The sequence below is a fragment of the Hippopotamus amphibius genome, chromosome X (assembly GCF_030028045.1).
Source record: "Hippopotamus amphibius kiboko isolate mHipAmp2 chromosome X, mHipAmp2.hap2, whole genome shotgun sequence".
NCBI classification, from domain to species: domain Eukaryota; kingdom Metazoa; phylum Chordata; class Mammalia; order Artiodactyla; family Hippopotamidae; genus Hippopotamus; species Hippopotamus amphibius.
Window position 1 is genome coordinate 126,787,153 of NC_080203.1, and position 20,421 is coordinate 126,807,573.

Genomic DNA, 20,421 nt, shown 5'->3' on the forward strand with positions numbered 1-20,421 from the left:
CATGTGACTGGGGAATGATACAGAAGATTCAACTCTAGGCAGCCAAGCTCCAGAGCTCACACTCTTAATCATCTGGCTTTCCTGTACCTTAGCTTTTATTCCACAAGTAATAAATAAATAATAAATAAATCCTCCATTATAACATTATTTGGAGGACACTTTCCTATAAATGCACCCATATGGAACACAATAATCAAGTGTTAGAAAGGATATGGGTAATCTTAACCAAAAGAGTGTTTGAGTATCTCAAGGAGGTATCACACAACCTGAGCACTAAAACTTAGGTTCATTTGTTTCATGAGAACATGAGGCCCTTGCTAAGGGCGGATTAACTTTTATCTCAGTAACCTGGGATAAACTCCCCCAGTAAACTGGTTTCTTGGTCGTGAGAAGATTATAAACTGTAAATTAAAAGGGAACACGGAAGTAAGATATTTGGGAAAGGGGCTGTTATTATTAGAAGGCAGATTTATGCCCCAAAGCTATGTGAGCAGTTTGCCACGTGGTAGTCCAATTTAGAAAACAAAAGAAAGGAAAAGAAACAACAACAAAGACCCTAGAGAAAACAAACAAACAGTAAAGGCAACATGAACCTACTCAGAAGGACCAAAGGAAACTCTCCCTTTTGAACCTTGAGTGTGCCACATAATGGTGGCTCAAGGGAGCATAAAAGGAGGGAATTGTACATTTGGAAATCTTGCCACTAAACCAACGGCTATAATCAAATTCTAGAGTTTATAATTTTAGCCGGCCAGTATTAGAATAATTTAGTTTTGTGAAAAGTTAGACAAGTGAGCCCTGCATTTGATATGTGCGTTGGTGTCATTGCAGGTGAATTCCGTCTGGTCCCTCATAGCCCTGTTTCTGAAATGGTCCTTGGACCTTGTTTGGAAATTCCACCTGGGAAACAATTATTCAAATGCGTAACCACCCAATCAGGTGTCTTTTATCAAAAACCACTTCAGACCCAGGCCATTGAGAATGGCTGTGCGGGGGACTTGGCAAAAGAGCTGAATGGGGGTTGAAACCTAGCTGACTCACAGAGCCCTGAGACCCTTGAAACCCAGCACAAAGATGCCACAGGCTTGGTGGGACACAACAGCCCAAAGAGGGTACCATTCATAATTCACACAAGAGCTGCAAAGGCTATATAAGGCTCAGACAGTTTTTTTTAGGAGACAGATCACAAGCAAACAGTGAACACATTTTAAAGGTTATTATATGCGTTGAAGGTATTTGGACTATAATTCAAAGGCTGCCAAAATACATTTGAACAAATCATTCCACAGTTACCCACTTTAGTTATAAAACAGATCATTGCCTTCCTACAGCTCCATGCTATTCTAATGCATTTTACTTTCTCCCAAGACTGTTTTCTTTTCATCTTCCTCCAGAGATCCAGTCAAACCCTCTCCTTGTAGGAATTTAAAAGCTTCCTTGACTTTATCCTTCTTTTGCTTTTTTATTGTTCAGTTCTATTTCCCATCTCTCTCCCCAAGGTCATCGTCTGACCCTGAGGATCTTCAAACCCACATTGTTAATACTTACTTCAAATATTTACATAATAGCACTCGGACCAATAACTGGAAAATAAAGCCTTTAAGAAATATATCATCCTGAAGACAGTTCTAGCCTACTAAATATTTAAGCTAGAGAAAAAGAGGCAGAGCTAAAGGTGAATAAAAATAGGAAAATAATTGCTTACCAACATGACAGAGTTTTAACCCAACTCTACAAATTGTACTGCGGATGTGAAGGCGTCTTTCATTTCTAATAATGGTGGAGGGAAAGAGTAATTCTCTTGAATACCTAACAGTACCTAACACTGTCCCGTATTTCCCAAGTATTCTATGGCAACCAAGGTACTATGACCACTAGGTCTCATGGGAAAAGGAAAGGAGACTGCATGGCCTTCCAAAGGCCTTTCTGCAAGACAGCTTGAGGATTTTGAATCGAGGGTCATCTCATTAGAGGTATTACAGAAAAGAGGAGTGAAGGTGACCCAGGTAAAATTATGAAGAAAAATAATCACTAAGCTAAGAGAGATTATTTTGAACAAGACCTGCAAACTACAGCCTGTGGGCCAAGTCCTACCAGCTTATGTGAGCTAAGATAACTTTACGTTTTTAAACAATTAAAGAAAAAATCAACATAAGTATAATATTTCATGAAACATGAAAATTATATGAAATTCAAGTTTCAGTGTCTGCCAAGTTTTATTGGAATACATCCATGCTCATTCATTTAGAGTCTATGGCTACTTTTTTTTTTTTTTTTTTTTTTTAAGGCGCATGGGCTTAGTTGCTCTGTGGCATCTTCCCAGGGCAGGGCTCGAACCCGTGTCCCCTGCATTGGCAGGCAGATTCTTTACCACTGCGCCACCTAGGAAGTCCACTATGGCTGCTTTTATGCCATGATGCCAGAGTTTAATAGTTGCAATGGAAACCATATGACCCACCAAGCCTAAAATAGCTCCTATATGTCCCTTTACAGAAAAACTGTGCTGACCCCTATTCCTATTGAGAAACCATCTCTCTCCCAAGTGGTCCAGGTATGAATAAAAATGATTCAACTCCCACTTTGAGGGTAGGCCCTGTTCGGTGTCAGCCAATTATGACTGGTGCAGGTGTGTGACCTCCAGATGTGTGAACCCAGGATAATGCTGGGACACAGATTATCTCCCTTCTGGATGGTGAGTGTGGGGATGGGAAGGGCTGCAGGCATGAGAACAAAACTTGAGAAGGAAAGCAGAACAGAGGGAGCCCAGAGAGATGGAGCAGAGCTTCGATGACTCTGAGATGTTCTTTCAACCTCTTCTGAAACTGGCCATGGTATTTTGTGTATTTTTTGAAATTGTGGTAAAAAAAACACATACAATAAAGTTTACCATCTTAACCATTTTAAAGTCTACAGTTCACTAGTGTTTTGTATGCTTACATTATTGCAAAACAAACATCCAGAACATTTTAACAATACAAAACTAAAACTTTATACTCATTAAACAACAACTCTACTTTGTCCCCTCCCCCCAGACCCTGGTAACCACCATTCTACTTTCTGTATCTATGAATTTGACTATTTTGCATACCTCATGTAAATAGAATCATACAGTATCCTTTTGTGACTGGCTCACTTCACATAGAGTAATTTTCTCAAGGTTCATCTATGCTATAGCATGTCACAGGACTGCCATCCTGTTTAAGGCTGCATACTATTCCATTGTGTTTATTTACCCATATCTTGTTTATCCATCTACCTTTTAATGCACATTTGGGTTGTTTCCAACTCTTGGCTATTGTGAATACTGCTGCTATGAACGTAGGTGGGCAAATGGCTCTTTGAGACTCTGCTTTCAATTCTTTTTGATATATATCCAGACGTGGGATTGGTGGATCATATGGCAGCTCTATTTTTAACTTCTGGAGGAATCATCATGCTGTTCTCCATAGTGATTGCAACATTTTACAATACCGGCAGAAATGCATAAAGGTTCCCTTTCTCCACAATCTGAGGCCACCATTTTATGATAGTAGACATCCTAATGATCTCGTGGTTTTGATTTGCATTTCCCTGATGATTAGTAATGTTGAACATTTTTTCATATGCTTGTTGGCCATTTGTATATCATCTTCGGAGAAATGTCTAATTAAGTCTTTTGCCTATTTTAAAAATTTTGTCATTTGATTTTTTTTGCTGTTGAGTTGTAGGAATTCTCTATAGAATGAGCAGGGAATTGTTACCTCCTCTTTAATTTTTTGGGAGACTTTGAGGAGGATTAATTCTTTTAATGTTTGGTAGCATTCTCCAGTAAAGCCATCTAGTCCTGGGCTTTTCATTATTGGGAGGTTTCTGATTACTGACTCAATTTCCTTACTAGTTACTGGTCTGTTTAGATTTTCTATTTTGTCATTGTTCAGTCGTGGTAAGTTTGTGTGTTATTCGGAATTGATCAATTTCTTCTAGGTTGTCCAAGCCTATAATCCATTTTATTTGTCACCTTGATTATAATGTCCCTTCTTCTTCTGTTATTAGTTATTTGAATCTCTCTTTTATCTTAGTTACTCAAGATAAGGGTTTGCCAATTCTGCTGATCTTTTAAAAAAACCAAAGCTTACTTTTGTTGAATTTTTTCTATTGTTTTACTATTCTCTATATCATTAATCATTGCTCTAATGTTTATTATTTTCTCGATTCTTAAGCTTCAGGTTTAGTTTGTTCTTGTTTTCTAGTTCCTTGAGGTGTGAAGTTTGGTTGTTAACTTGAGATCTTTCTTCTTTTATAATATACATGTTAATAGCAAAGAACTTTCCTCTTAGCTCTGATTTCATTGCATCTCATTAGTTTTGGTATGTTGGGTCTTCATTTTCATTCTTCTCAAGGTATTTTCCAATTTCCCTTCTGTCTTTTTCTTTTTTTGGGGGGGGGGTCGTGATTTTTTTTAAAATTTATTTATTATTTTTGGGGGGGGGTACACCAAGTTCAATCATCTGTTTTTATACACATATCCCCGTATTCCCTCCCTTCCTTGAGTGTCTTTTTCTTTAACCTATTGGTTGTAAAGGAGTGCACTGTTTTATTTCTACACATTTATGGATCTCAGCTTTCCTTGTTATTGATTTCTAGTTTCATTGCACTGTCATCAGAAAATATGCTTTGTATAATTTCAATCTTTTAAAATTTGTTGTAACATCTCTTAGCATAACATGTAGTTTATCTTAGAGAATGTTCCACATGCACTTGAGAAAAATGTACACTGTGTTGTTGTTGGGTAGACTATTCTGTATACACCTGCTAGTCCCATTTACTCCACAGGGTTGTTCAAGTCCTCTAGTTCTTTATCTTCTTTCTGGTTTTCTTATTCATTATTGAAGAGGGCTATTGAAGTCTACTATTATTGTGTTGTTATTTACTTCTCCCTTCAATTCTCTCAAAGTTTGCTTCATATATTTAGGAGGTTTCATGTTTGTGGTGTAATTACTGATAATTATGTCTTCTTGGTGAACTGTCCCCTTTATATAATGTTCTTCTTTGTCTCTAATAACAGTTTTTGACTTAAAATCTATTTTCTCGGATATTATTGGGTAGGCCAGAAAGTTCGTATGGGTTTTCCTGTAAGATGTTGCAAAAAACCCAAATGAACTTTTTGGCCAACCCAAGAGTATAGCCATCACTCTCTTTTGGTTACCATTTGCATTGAAATTTTTTTCCATCCTTTCACTTTCAGCCTGATTGTCATTAGATTGAAAGTGTACTTCTTGTCAGCAGATATTTGGATTCTGCATTTTTATTTTTAAATAAAAGCCTATCTATGACTTTTTTCTCCCCTATCTATGACTTTTGATTAAAGTTTAATGTATTAGCATTTAAAGTAATTACTGACATGGAAGGACTTACCACTATTATTTAAAATGTAGCTTTTTATCCCTCCTTTCCTCTCTTACTGCTTTTCTTTGTGTTTCAATGATTTCTTTTTTGGTAGTGACATGCTTTGATTTCCATCGCATTTCCTATTTTTATATCCTGTAGATATTTTCTTTGTGATCACCATTGCAATTACATAAAACATCTTAAATTTATAACATTCTTTTTTAAACTAATAACTTAACTGCAATTGCCTACAAAACTAATCATATATTTCTACACTTCCCCTACTTTGTGTTATTTACGTCACAAATAACACCTTTATATATTGTATGCCCATTAGCATAGATTTGTAGTTATTTTTAATTTTTTATCAATTAAATTCTATACAGGAATTAAAAATGAATTTATGCACCAAAATTACATTAATAAAGCTTGCTATATTAGTACATGAATTTACTTTTATTGGAGAAATTTATAATTTCATTTGGCTCGTGTTATTCTACCATCCTTTCCTTTCACCTTGAAGGACAGCTTTTGGTACTTCTTACAAAGCAGGACTAGTGGTAATGAATTCCCTCAGCTTTTGCTCATCTTAAAAAGTATCAATTTCTCCTTCACAGTTTTTATGGATACAGCATTCTTGGTTGACTCATTTTTTTCTTCATTCAGCACTTTTTTTTCATCCCACTCACTTTATCCTACAATGTTTCTACTGGGAAATTTGCTGATATCTTATGGAAGCTCCCTTATATGTGATGAGTTGTTTCTCTCTTGCTGCTTTCAAGATTTTCTCTTTGTCTTTGTTGACAGTTTGATTCTAATGGTTCTCAGTGTGGGTCTTTTGGGTTTATCCTCGTTGGAGTTATTTGAGCTTCTTAAATTATTATGTCCATTTCTTTTCTCAAATTAAGGAAGTTTTCAGCTATTATTTTTCCAGATAAACTCTCTGACCCTTTCTCTCCCTCTTCTCCTTCCAGGGCTCCCATAATGCATATATTGTTGCTTGTTAGTGTCCCATGGTCCCTTAGACACTATTTCTTTTTCTTTTTTTCCTCCTCTGATTCCATAATTTAAAAGGACCTGTCTTCAAGTTCACTGTTTCATTCTTCTACCCCAAAAAGTCTACTGTTGAACGCCTATAGTGAATTTTTCAGTTCTATTATTATATTTTTCAGCTCCAGAATTTGTTGGGGTCTTTTCATAGTTTCTGTTGTTTTGATATTTTCATTTTGTTCATGGCTTGCTTTCATGATTTCATGTACTTGTTTACCTGTGTTCTCTTTTAGCTCATTGAGCATCTTTATTGACACATGAAATACAAAGGCAAGCTCATAGGTCTGCACTCCTTTAGAGCCGGTTTCTGGAGTTTTATCTTGTTCCTTTGATTGTGCCATGTTTTCCTGTTTCTTTATATGCCATGTAATTTTGCTGTTGTTGTTATTGAGACTTGGGTATTTGGAGAAAAAAAAATCTCTTCCAATCATTTTCAACTGGTGTCATTTAGTAACAAACTTCACAGATCAGCCCAACTAGAGATTCTAGGCCCTCTCAAACCTTTTCTGACAATGAGACTTCTAGGGCCTTATGTGTGTACTTTTAGTCATTTTAAATTCACAAGCAGCTTGTTTCTACTTTTCAGCAGCTCAACATCTCTTGCTCCACCTGTGGAACGGCAGCTCTAACATGTCACGATGATTGCATCTGTTTCCAGCAAAGGAGGCCATCAGTCCCATCAGCACTCAAAACCAGGTGAGTCAGATACATCCCTTAGGTAGCCCCTAGACTAGCCAGAACATTGGATATGCATGATCTCTGCTTTTGTTTCTGTCCTGAAGAAGAACCCCTCATGTGGGAGGTTTCCTCCTGGTTGTGTTGTGCTAGGTCAGATATGGGAGATCATGGACAGATGCAAATCACCACAAATCTTCCTGCCCCTTTTGCTGAAATTTCTCCTTGGTTTTGCATGGGTCTGGGGGCTGTAAATTCTCAACTGATGTCTAGAATTCTCACAAAGGTATGTTAGTTCACATACTAACTTGGCTTCACTGTGGAAGAGTGAGGATCTGAAGTTTCCTAGGCCACTATCTTGCTGACGTCACCCTACTTTGTTTATTTTAAATATATAAACTTACTTTAGAACACTTTTAAGTTACAGAAAATTATAAAGAGTACAGAGATCCCTGTATATCTAGGACTCTCTGTACTCTACCCTATTGTTAACATCCTACATTAGCGTGGTACATTTGTCATAATTAATGAACCAATATTGATACATTCTTAGTAACTAAAGTCATATTTTACTTAGATATTCTTAAGTTTATATCAAATGTCCTTTATCTGTTCCAGAATGCAATCCAGGATACTACATCATATTTAGTTGTCATGTCTCTTTAGGCTATGACCGTATACCACGATTTGTCAGGTACATAAACCAAAAAGACATTCGTTTTATTGTTTAAGACAAACTGGTTAAGAATTTTCTGTTTTTTGTACCTCACAAGATTCCCAGATGACACAGCTTTCTAGTATACATTATTTTATAATGAGAAAATGAGGCCCATAGTGTCCAAATGATTACCCAGCATCCCACAGCTAGTACTGAGAGCTAGGATTCTAGCCCAAGTGGTTTTATTCTTAAAACCACTCTTTACTTTTCGGTGCTTTATGATTCTATATCACTTGTCGCTGGGATACACTGCAATCAAACTACCCCAGAAAGGTAGCTTCACTATATCCTGAATTTTGGAGCTCTTACAAGCAGCCACACTAAGCTATGAATCATTGACAAGGCCTCGATGAACTTTCAAGTTCTTGAAGAAATAATAAGATGAAATTTTGGTAATAAAATTTCTATATCAGTAAGTTTAGGAGAGAAAATTTTCAGTCACTGACTCGTATATCAGCATGCTTCCTAACAACGTACTGTATATAACGCTTCAGCAAAAGGTCTATTCATGCATCCAGTAATGCATCCATCCACCTACTCATACGTACACACATCTAAATATTTATTGAACAAACACTTATCGACCACCTGCTATTGCCAACGCAATACTCCAGGCAGTGCAAAGCAACCCGTTGATGTTTTTTATCTCCTGTAGTGCAACAGTCATGTGACTCCAGCAATTTTTAGATTCAAACCAAATGGTATCAACATATTTAAGTTCATGAATCCTTTTTTTCTTTTTTGTGGGTTCTAAGTAGACAAATAAACTTGAAAATGTGAGAAATTGAAGTTTGAATGTTGATCTAAAAAACAACCAGCTGAGGAGACATGAGAAGGCATCTTCAGTGAGTTTGGAACAAAACAAGGGGGTTGGTGTCATGGGAGCCAAGAGAACAGCCTAGAACAGAACAAAAATAAATTGGGGACGTTGATATGGGAACTTTATAAAATTCCAAAAAGATAATGAGTAGAATTTCTTCAAAACACTATGGATAATTAACGTTTTGAAAGTACAATGGAGCTGTTTCTCCGTAGACCATTAGTATGAGCAAGTTGCTATGTAATTTTCACCTCCCTAATAATTATTTGTACTTGCATTCAGCATTCCATTGTGACTGGGCTTCATGTTGCTGTCATTTCCTGTCCCTCTATCCCCCTCCCACGAAGGTGTTGGTTGAAGGTGGAGGACAGGGAATCGTGATAATCTTGTAATAAAAGTTGTGCTTCTCTCCTGGATTTTAACAGTGTTATTCCTAGAATACATTTTAGCAGTAGGTCATGAATGTCAGAGCTGTACAAGAACTCTTACTGACAATAGATATATCACAGAGCTTTCTAGCAACAAGTAATGGAAAAAATGGGGCTTTTTTTTACTCCCTGCATGATGCAGAGTGCAACCTCAGAAAAGTCACTTTACCAATGTCTGCCCTAATTTCTCTCATATATGAAATAAGGGGCAGCTCCCCATTCCATGGGAGGGTTTTTTAAATTTATTAATTATTGAATTAAAAATATGAGAATCGGGTCAAACGCGTGATGCTCTACAAGCAAGGTTTGGCAAACTATTACAGTCCAAGAGCCAAATCCAGCCCCCAGTCAATTTTTGTAAACAAGGTTTTATTGGAACACAACCATGTCCATTTGTTTACACATTTCCTATGGCTTCTTCCATACTACAGTGGCAGAGTTGCATTGTGTTCATTTGCAAGAGAAACCATACGGCCTCCAAAGCCTCAGATATTTACTATTTGACCTTTTATAGCAAAGGTTTGCTGACCTGACCTAGAGAATTAAGGGCTGGGGGTAGGGGAGGGGGGAAGTGTATATCTTAGGGTGACAAAAGCCGTCCTTGACAGGGCATGGAGATTGCTTTCTGAAGGAGCCAAGAGCTAGAGGCAAACTTTCCTCTTTGCTAGGCCTTTACTGAGAAAGCCACATGAGAAATGATTTTTTAAAAACGTCAAGAGGTGAGGTTGGGAGGTGAAGGTTGAAGGCTAATTAGTTTTTAACAGATGTAGCCTTCTAAGAAACATGAATGATCAAGGAATCTTGCCATATCTTCTCTTACTCAAGTTACCGCCTTGTACTGGCCAACCACTTACACTCAATGTGATCTCACAGAAGGCAAGGGAAAGATAGGGGCACCTGTAATTCCCTTTCCTTTCAGTTATTCTTATCCATCAGCAAGCCAAAGGTAGAGAGATTCGGTAGACCGTGCTCATATCAAGAAGTAAAACAAACACTACTGAGTTAGTTTTGTGCCAACATTTCTACTTTTCTGTTCAGAGTGAAATACATATACACGTGTAGCCTATGAAACACAATTGTGTAATTTCAGAAATTCCTTATATGAGTTACTTGCTCTTATATTTGCATCTAAAACTCACATTGCACAACATATAAATGATTGGTAACATTCATGCTAATAATTGAAAATTTTAGTTTTTTGTTACTTAGAATGGCATTCAATAGCATATAAAAGACTATGACATGTTGACAGAGAGACACAGAAGAAAGGGAAAACCTTTACATTCTAGTACCTTGATGAGCACCTTGATCCTGCTTTTTGAGCAAGGGGCCGGCATTTTCCCTCTGGAATGGGCACCAAAAATTAAGTAGCCGGCCCAGCATATTTAGCCATATCTTTTAATATCTGACAGATTTGAGAGTCTCTCCCGGCTTTCCCCACTGGAAGTGCTATCACCAAACCTGTGCTCTGGCAAAGGTTGAGTGGCCTATCCTGTGACACAGCTATGGGACACAGCTATTCTTGACACAGGCTGACCCCAGTGTCCACTAACACAAAAAATACCGCCACCTCTCACCCTTACAATTGAAGAGACTCTTCCCTAGAGAGTGGCTATTGATAACAAGGTTTTACTCAAGCTTTGAGAGGAAATAGAGGACAAGACTTGGGAGGGAACTGCTGTCTCCTACCCCCTGGTGGACCACAGTAAGGTGCTCTGCCACCAGCCTTCTGCTCCTCCTCTTAGGTAGCAGTGTGGACAATAATGAAAAGACATCTGCCACAAAGGTGATTCCTTGTCCTCTTAAGTTCAGCCAACTTACTTGGCAACAATACCCACACCCTCCACTTGGGATCTGGGACAGGCCAGAATTTCTTGCCTGTGTCCCAGCCTTAGGTGATGATATCAAAACTGCTCTCTGCAAGGGTTGGCTCAATTCAGAAAGAAGAGATGCAAAGGCCACTCAAAGGAAACAAGGGGTGGTAGACAGCCTCAAGCTAGTATTTCAATTACAGGCTGTGATGGAAACCTGGTCATCCAGGTGCTTCTCCTTTTCACCAGCTGGCTGTCCCTGTGATTCCAAATGGACTCTGTGACCCACCTCATGTTCATCCCCAGGGGCTACATAAAAGCTCAGGAGAAGAGAGAACCCACCCTGTCCAGCAGCTAACCTGCGGTCTACAGCTCTGCCCGAATGTGCATGTCCCAACTCTGCCATAATCAAGTGGCCCAAGGAACTTCAGATAATTACAGTCCCTTCAGATACCCTGGCCTGCTGGACAAACAAGCCAAGTGTATTAGGAACTTGGACTAGAATGATGGCCAGATTAAGTCCACCAACAAAGTTTCAAAAACAAATGTGCAGGGAAAATGAAACAGCCTCCAGTAAGGGAGAAGTCTGCCGAGCACAGTTCTCTGTGCCATATGCTAAGTTAGATGTAGAATGATGGTGTCATTTCAGAGCCTTCCTGTTAAAAGCCCTTCCATCAGCTCTGCAGACTTACCTTCCAGCTGGGAGCAGTGATTATTAACTCAGCAGAGAGGTGCTTTGTCAGATTCGAAAGAAAACAAATCTGCTTCAATGAAGGGAATAAACAGCCCCTAATGTTCAGCCTGGGAAGCTTTCGCGTTGACATGACATAATTACCTTTCATTTCATGTAATGATACTATCACGTTTACTTTGTTCCTCCAATTCCAAAATTATAACATACCGCCCTCCCCTTGACTGGAAAGCTCAGAATCCTAAGGAACTCATTTACCTAAATGGCATTTGCTCTTGCAATGAGGCAATTATTTCCATTTTATGCAGAATTCATTGTGTTTACTTGGAAGAGAAACATTTAAGAATTCTTCATCAAAAATACAAAAAACGAGGCAAACTGCCTTTTCTCTAATATAATGCTAGTTATCAACTCTTTCAATATTTAAAACCATACAAAATAACAGAGCAACGCACCTCAAATAGATATCTCCTGTTTCCTTTACTGGCACAACTGTTAATTTTTACAAAGACATCCTGCATTTTATTACCAGAAACAAAGGGCAACAATTTGAGTAATCTCTCAGACTCGTTTGTCCTTTGTTGAATGTGTATTAAAAATGTAAGCTTGTGGGCTTCCTAGGTGGCGCAGTGGTTAAGAATCCGCCTGCCAATGCAGAGGTCACGGGTTCGATCCCAGCTCCAGGAAGATCCCACATGCCGCGAAGCAACTAAGCCCGTGTGCCAAAAAAAAAAAAAAATGTAAGCTTGATAAAGTAGGAAATGGACATCTGCTTCAAATGTGAAATTAATCCAGGGACTGAGGGATGCAACCACAATATCCAACTTTACAACTTAACTCTTTTTGACTTATTTTTTTAAAAATTTTTAGAGAAGGAAAAGTTCAAGGGCACTCATCACAAAATAACAGATTATTGGACTCATCCACAGAATAAGACTAAGACTCTTGTATGAAATCTTGGGGTAAAACTCAAGAGAAAAAAATAACAAAGACGAGTACTAGAACTACCAAACAATATTTGAAAAGAATCAATTGCTTCTTCCCTCTTTGGAACGTTTGAATTGGACTAAGTAAAGCCTGGAAGGAATATTCAGAGGTTCACACTTTAGGATGACGTATGGCTTTGTCATTTGTACTTTTCATGATGACAGAATTCTGTCATGTTGACTTGACTGTCTTCTGGTTAATAAAAAAGCAGGGATGGGGCACATAAAGTGCTTGTATTTCTTTAAATTATTCTTTTCTGCAGATAGACGAGCCAAAAACACATTTCACATTGACCACTGAATTGACTGGCAGATAGCAATGGCTAAACATCTTCCAAGTTGGGCCATGGCCATACTGGAAAACAAAGTGGAAGTTTCCGCATCTCATTACTGATCCCCAATATTCAGGTTTCAGAACTGAATTCTTCTGCATTAAGAAGATAGTGACTTGGTTTAATTGCCCACCATGGGAATTGCTGGTAGAATAATACAACAGTGTGTCTTGTTCAATACACACGAAGGGCTACTTTTGTAGACTTACGGGGTGAAAGTAGCCAGAAAACCAGCAGGCCAAAGAAGAAAAGAAAAAGCGTCTTACTTTTAGAACTTGAAAAATGAGGGCATGTGGTTTGGAAATGACCCTCCAAGCCTCCTCTCCCACTACCCACCCCCTCCATTTTGCCAGACTCCAACGTGGCTCCTCTTAATCATCTATCTTGTCAGCTAGTGTTTTAATATTTATTTTGCTCATGTTTAAATTTTTTCTTCAGTCTAATAAAAACCAAATTTCCAGATTTACAAGGCACATTATTTTTGCATTAACTCTACCCACTTTCACAGCATTACTCAATTTAACTCAAAAAAGGAAAATAAGGAACACAGCGCTCCCTATTCTCAGACTATGAAATATATTATGTCTCTGAAGAGCTTCAAAGAGACATTGCTTGGTTGACAATAACAGTTGGCCTTTGTGTAGTGTGAGGCCCATGGCAATGGCCTGCATCCTCACCCCAACTTCCAACAGATAACATTAATTTCTCCTTGAGGCCTTCCCCTGTGTCTATCGCATATTCTATTATTTCATTTATCACTTACAGCACACTCTAAGATCCTGGAAGGTAAGAAGGTATCTTTCTCATTTTGGTATCTTTATCATTTAGTGGTGCTCAATAAATGTTGGTTGAATGCATGTTAGGTGTAATCAAGGAGTGTCTTTGCACATAACCAGACAACCAGGCTACCCAGGCCATTTCTAAGGATGCTGAGTGGGGAGGGTATGGCGGGCACAGGTAGAGGTGAGCTGAGCTGAGCATACACTGATAGGGTCACGGAATCCTAGGGGTGATGATCAAAGCTTAGTATGGATTAAGCTCCATGACAGAGCTGAAAGAACTGAGGCCTTTGAGTCTGATGGTGTGATGCAAACATGGGTCTGACTAGCCCTAAGGATGCAGAGATCCCAGTCCCTGTGAACCTCAGCTTTTTCTGCAAGAAGGATATTCCTCTATGTGCTTTAACTACCTCATAGGACAGGTGTCAAGAGTAAATGCAATCCTGACTTCCTAGGTGGCGCAGTCGTAAAGAATTCGCCTGCCAATGCAGGGGACACGGGTTCGAGCCCTGCCCTGGGAAGATTCCACATGCCACGGAGCAACTAAGCCCGTGTGCCACAACTATTGAGCCTGTGCTCTACAGCCCGTGATCCACAACTACTGAGCCCATGTGTCGCACGTGGGCCCGTGCTCCACAACAAGAGAAGCCACTACAATGAGAAGCCTGTGCACCACAATGAAGAGTAGCCCCGCTCTCAGCAACTAAAGAAAGCCCGTGTACAGCAACGAAGACCCAACGCAGCCAATAAAGAAAAAAAAAAAAAAAGGAACCCCTAGTTGTTAAAAAAAACAGACAAAAACCAAACAAACAAAAAAAGAGTAAATGCAATCCTTAGACAAGTATATACTACCAATTGTAAAACAGATAGCTAGTGGGAAGTTGCTGTATAACAAAGGGAGATCAACTCCATGATGGGTGATGCCTTAGAGGGCCGGGACGGGGAGGTTGGGGGGGAGTCGCGGGAGGGAGGGGATATGGGGATATGTGTATAAATACAGCTGATTCACTTTGGCGTACCTCATAAGCTGGTACAAGAGTGTAAAGCAATTATATTCCAATAAAGAGCTAAAAAAAAAAAAAGAGTAAATGCAATCTTACATCTTGCAAGAATTTTCTAAACTTTGGTAGTGTGATATATAGAGTTACCTTACACAGATCAGAACACTCTGAGAGCAAAAGGAGGTGCCATCAGTAATTATGTCAGAACAATACCCATGAACCACGACCCTCCTGGGCAAAGCTGGTTGTATGGTCACTGGTCTATGTCTATGTCTATCCATCTCTATCTATATTCTAGATCCACTGATATCTATATCTACAACTCTATCTGTATATCTACAGCCATCTATATCTGTATCAATATCTACATGATTATCTATACTCTATAACTATATCTATATCTCTATTTATATCTACAACTATATCTATATCCACCTACGCTTATTATTTATTGATGCTATTAGTATAAGAACCATCTCAGAGTACCTAATTTTCTATGTCTCAATTTCTCTGGCTGCCCATCACTCCCTCTCTCAGCCAGTTCTCACCAGGATGCTTTCTTTCCCGAGACTATTCTTGGTAGTTTCTCTCTTCCCATCTGCTTCTCTTCCTTCCCCTGTTTTGATCTCTCTCTCAACTGGTACTAACAAGGAACTGAGAAAGTTTTATTTTGCATCTGTCATGTTTCCTACACAATGTTCTTTGTTGCTCAAAAAAATTGTATTTCGTATTTCTCTAAGAATACCAACAAAACTTATCTTTTCTTAATGGGGAATCTGGGGTATTTGAACAAGCAGTAGTTTGTGACTTGGTACATATGTATGAACTGTGGGAAAGCCTTTTGATTAGCCTGAGGCTCAGTTTTAGCATCTAGAAAAAAGTGCTTTAGAGCAGCCACCATAGCTATTCATTAGAATTAACTGGGGAGCTTCTGAAACTCAATTCGTAGGCTCTATCTCAGACCAAGTGCTATGGAATAAATGTGTTCCCCCAAAATGCCTATGTTAAAGCCCTAATCCCCAATGTGATGGTATTACGAGGCGGGGCCTTTTGGGAGGTAATCAGGTCATGAGAGTGGAGCCATCATAATGAGATTAGTACTTTTCAAGAAGAGACAGAGAGAGGTGATTTTTCTCTCTCCTATCCTCTCTCAATGTGAGGATAAAGCAAGAAGGCAGCTGTCTCCAAACCAGGAAGAGGGCCCTCACCAAGAACCCAACCACGCTAGCACCGTGGCCTTGGACTTCCCAGCCTCAAGAACTGTGAGAAATAAATTTCTATGTTTAAGCCACCAGTCTCTGGTATTTAATTATAGCAGCCCAAATGGACTGAGATACCCAGGCATCAGGATATTTTACTGTTCCTCAGGCTATTCAAATGTGTAGCTAAGGTTGACAACCACTAGTCTGCAGACTACACAAAATCATACAAATGTACATTAATGTGTGCATAATGACATTAAAAAAGTTTTTAACCCTATAGATTAGTAACTCTTTACATGAAACAGGTTTTCCAGCCCTACTCTAAATAATTGGGGATAGGAGAGAAACGATGAAATGTGAACACATTTTGAACTACCCTGGGCCATATTCTGAAAGACTCATAATGATAGAATTATCTCATTATTAACTTTGAGATGCTGACTTTGAACAACTGAACCCTGGTTCCTCCAATAGCTTTGTCCATCACTTGAAAGTAGTTGTACCTCCCTAACAAACTATTTTCTGATGTAAGTTATTTAAATCTTAAGACAAGATAGAAAAAGAAGACGCCTCATCTCTTTCAAGGAGAAAATGTAAACGAGTGGAAAATTAAATGTAAAGGTGCTAATTACTAACCACAGATGAATCTTCAAATTGTTCTTTTAACTTCGAAAACTAATGAGTAGAGATGTACTCCATACTACAAACCAGGCTCCCTGGAAACTTTGGTAATTAGAGTATCTCTTTGGAATAGACATCACTCAGTAGGTAAGGGAAAAAAATCAGAATGATTCTCATTACTTATAAAACTCATTAGTGACAAAGAAACACAAACAAACACTTTCAAAAGAAGTATCATTCTTGACATCTTAAAACAATGTCTCTGAGAGGACTGTGGAAATTTACTTTTCAAGTGAAAAAGCTCCACGGATTTAGAGAAGTGACAGTGGTGATTTTGGTTTTAAATCTTGCTGTTTAGTAATCAGTGCAGGTTTCTCTATTAAGTTACTGATTTGCTTTTTCATGTTGCAACAGCTGGTATCAGGCCAGTGTAAATGTTAAATTGACACCTGGGCTGGCCTTCAAAAATGTCAATGACATAGATGGAAATGTAGATCTGTAGAGCTAGCTGGGGTTCCCAGAGTCTCTAACCAATAGGCCATAGTTTGGGTTTATAGCTATTGATCAAATGGCTTGGAATATACAGAAACTTCAGTCCAACCAGGGACAAGGAAAAATCCATTTTAATCAGAGAAGTCTGAGCTGTACCTTCATAAATTCATAATTCATGTCTCTTCTTTGGCATAAAGTTTTACTGTTTTGAGTCAAAGCATCTAGGCCATCTGAACTGTGCCAATTACATAAATTCATAACCATGTTACAAAATAGATTGCACAATATAATATCAAAAACTATCATCTTTCTACCATTATGAAGGACTTAGGCAAACTCTGGTTTTTAATAAATTTATTTATTTATTTACTTATTTATTGGCTGCATTGGGTCTTTGTTGCTGCACACGGACTTTAGTTGCGGTGAGCAGGGGCTACCCTTCATTGTGGTGCACGGGCTCCTCAATGCGGTGGCTTCTCTTGTTGCAGAGCACAGGCTCTAGGCATGTGCATTTCAGTATTTCCAGCACATGGGCTCAGTAGTTGTGGTTTGTGAGCTCTAGAGAACAGGATCCGTAGTTGTGGCGCACAGGCTTAGTTGCTCCGTGGCAAGTGCTATCTTCCTGGGGCAGGGATGGAACCCCTGTCCCCTGCATTAGCAGGCAGATTCTTAACCACTGCACCACCTAGGAAGTCCCTAGGCAAACTATAGAAATTAACGAATCAGAATCTCGGATGTAAATAAACCATTGGCCTTTCTCCACTTCTCTGAGCTTTCTGAGAAATTCCATCCCCATTGCCAATATTTCCACCATGGCTTCTCTATGAGCACATCCTCAGGAAAGCCTTGAAGGGCCAGAGGGTCACTTCTCACAGGTTTCCTGGAATGGGTCAGATTCAAGGGCAACTTGAATCTTTCCAGGATGGACCCAGGAAGCAAGACCCTCAGCCACCAATTGTACTCTGAAGAGAGGTCCTTGAAGAGATCTGGGCTGCAGAGACTACGAAACCACTGACAATACTCACCCGAGTTTTTCCCTAGCTACTTTCCAACAGTCCTCACTTAGAGGTGCTAGGCTGTCCAAAAGACCAAATACTCAAAAATCAATCTTGGCAAATATTTTTATTTTTATAAAAATGATCCCCTACGTCACGTGGATCCTATATTTGCTAATCAGTCCATAGTCAGCCTGGGTGGAACAAGGAATCAAGCCTGTGGTATTAAAAGATTTTTTTCCCCTTTGCCTCCAGACTCTGCTCACTTGTATTAGGCTAGGCCGACCATGCTTCCTGATTTCAAATCTATTTCACTAATTTCTCATAATGAAGAATATTCTACTTAGATTGGAGAAGAAAACAGAGTGAACTCTTGCTGTTTTGAGAGTTGCAATGTAAGCACTTTTTTATACAACTGCAAAAAACCAGATCACCACAGCCTCTGTGAAAAACAATTTGGTTATTCTTGAAAAAAAGTAAACATCAAAGTACCATTTGATCCAGCAATTCCACTCCCAGGTATATACCCCAAAGAACTAAAAGCAGGGGACTCAAACAGATACTTGTATATCAACATTCACAGCAGCATTATTCATAAGAACAAAAAGGTGGAAACAACTCAGATGTCCACTGACAGATAAATGGATAAACAAAAGTGATCTATCCACACAATGAAATACTATTCAGCCTTAAAAGAATGAAATTCTTACATGTTCTACAACATGGATGAACCTTGAGGACATTACACTAAGTAAAAATAAGCCAGAGAAAAAAGTACAAATACTGTACGATTTCACATACATGAAGTACCTAGATTTCACTTACATGAGGTACCAGATGCTGCGGGGAGGGGGAACGGGGAATTATTGTTTAATGGGGACAGCATTTCTCTTGGGGAAGATCAAAAATATCTGGAAAATGAGTGGTGATAGTTGGAAAACATTGTGAATGTTGTTAATGTCACTGAATTGTACCTAAAGGCAGTTAAGATGGTAAACAAAATTTACTATTGTTATATATAACATAATCATTTTATATGCAAATATATGTATAACATAAATAACATAATATACAGTTTACCACAATTAAAAAAAAAAAAAACAGAGCACCACAAAAAATCCAATGTTAGGGGGAGCAATTGATAGTAGAACCTGTAATGCACATAATCCTTTCAGCTGATTTTTCTAGTTACACATGAGCCAGTAACATTCCTGTCTTAACCATTTCTAGAAGGCTTTCCAAATGACACTCCTCCAGTCAAACTTTAGTTACTAGCCTCAGACAACGAGTACAACTGGCCTCGGATTCAATAACATACACTTTTGCTCTGGCCCAGGAGTACCTGCTACCCTGGGAATTGTCAGCCTAAGATGGCACATGTCCAAGAACAAAGCAACCTCAGGTCACAAGATACGGAAGGCCCAGGAGATCACGTGCTTGATTCTTGGCCTTCAAGTACCTGGGAGTCCCCAGTTTAAGTATGCTAATGCTACTGAGTCAAGGGTCCAAACAGAAACATCCTCAAAGCCAAAGACTGCACTACTCATGCCGTGTGTTCAACCTACTTGATGAAGCAGTCTCGGCCATCCCGGTTTGCCGTCATCTCCCATCCATAGGGTGGCACCTGGTTCAAGCCCCAGGTTCCCGAGGGAGGTGGCCAGCCTGAAGACTTCGTCCTGTGGCTGGGAAAAAAAAGAAAAGCATCATTACACCTGACTCCTAAACATTTCTTCTCAAACTCCATAAAGGGCACAGGACTTGCACCTCTCAACTGCGGGCAGTGTCCTCAGCTGACTAAATGAACGATCAGAACGTTTCTGAGTCAGGTGTGTGCTTGGTATCTTTATAGTATCTTGCTAGCTCTTCACAGCCGCCCGATGAGCTAAGTATACTCATCTCATTTTACAGATGAGGAAACGATGAATGGCTCACAAAGATTAAGCAACTTTCCTAAGGACACACAAGTCAATTTTGAAAAAACATTTAGCACACTTTCCATGACACTAGGCATTCCTGGGACCAGACATTAGGACGGTTTGACATATAAACAGATATCACACCACAATATAAATGCACACATGAAAATAAATTCCTGTTTTTATGGATCTTGAATAACCCCAAACCTCAGTTTTCTGGACTCCTCTGACCAAAATACAAAATTTCCACTCATATTAACCACACTCCAGTCAAGGTGAGTCATGAAACCTTAGACAAACTCTCCATTTATGTTGCAGTGAAAATCCACACATTAGCTTTTACACTTCCTAGTCCACACCTTAAATGTGACTCCTCAGCAAAATGAAAGGGTAGGTTAAGGAGAACTTTCTAGAAGCCTGCATTTCGAAGAGCAAGAGGATAAAGGAAGTGACTCCACGTGACAAGCAGCTGTGATGGGCAGCACTGCACAGTGACAATTCCTAACCAGAGGCCTTAGCCCAGTTTCTGGAGCATTG

General features: G+C 39.1%; 1 protein-coding gene across 1 annotated transcript in view; it reads right to left on the reverse strand.

The window, feature by feature from the left end:
- The window catches only part of FRMPD4 (FERM and PDZ domain containing 4), a 172,952-nt gene extending 153,309 nt beyond the window's left edge, over nt 1-19,643 (reverse strand). Inside the window, exon 1 of the mRNA XM_057718874.1 lies at nt 19,534-19,643. Coding sequence (XP_057574857.1) covers nt 19,534-19,571 — 38 coding nt within the window. The 5' untranslated portion in view covers nt 19,572-19,643. The remainder of the gene's footprint in view (nt 1-19,533) is intronic.
- Nucleotides 19,644-20,421: the final 778 nt, after the last annotated feature.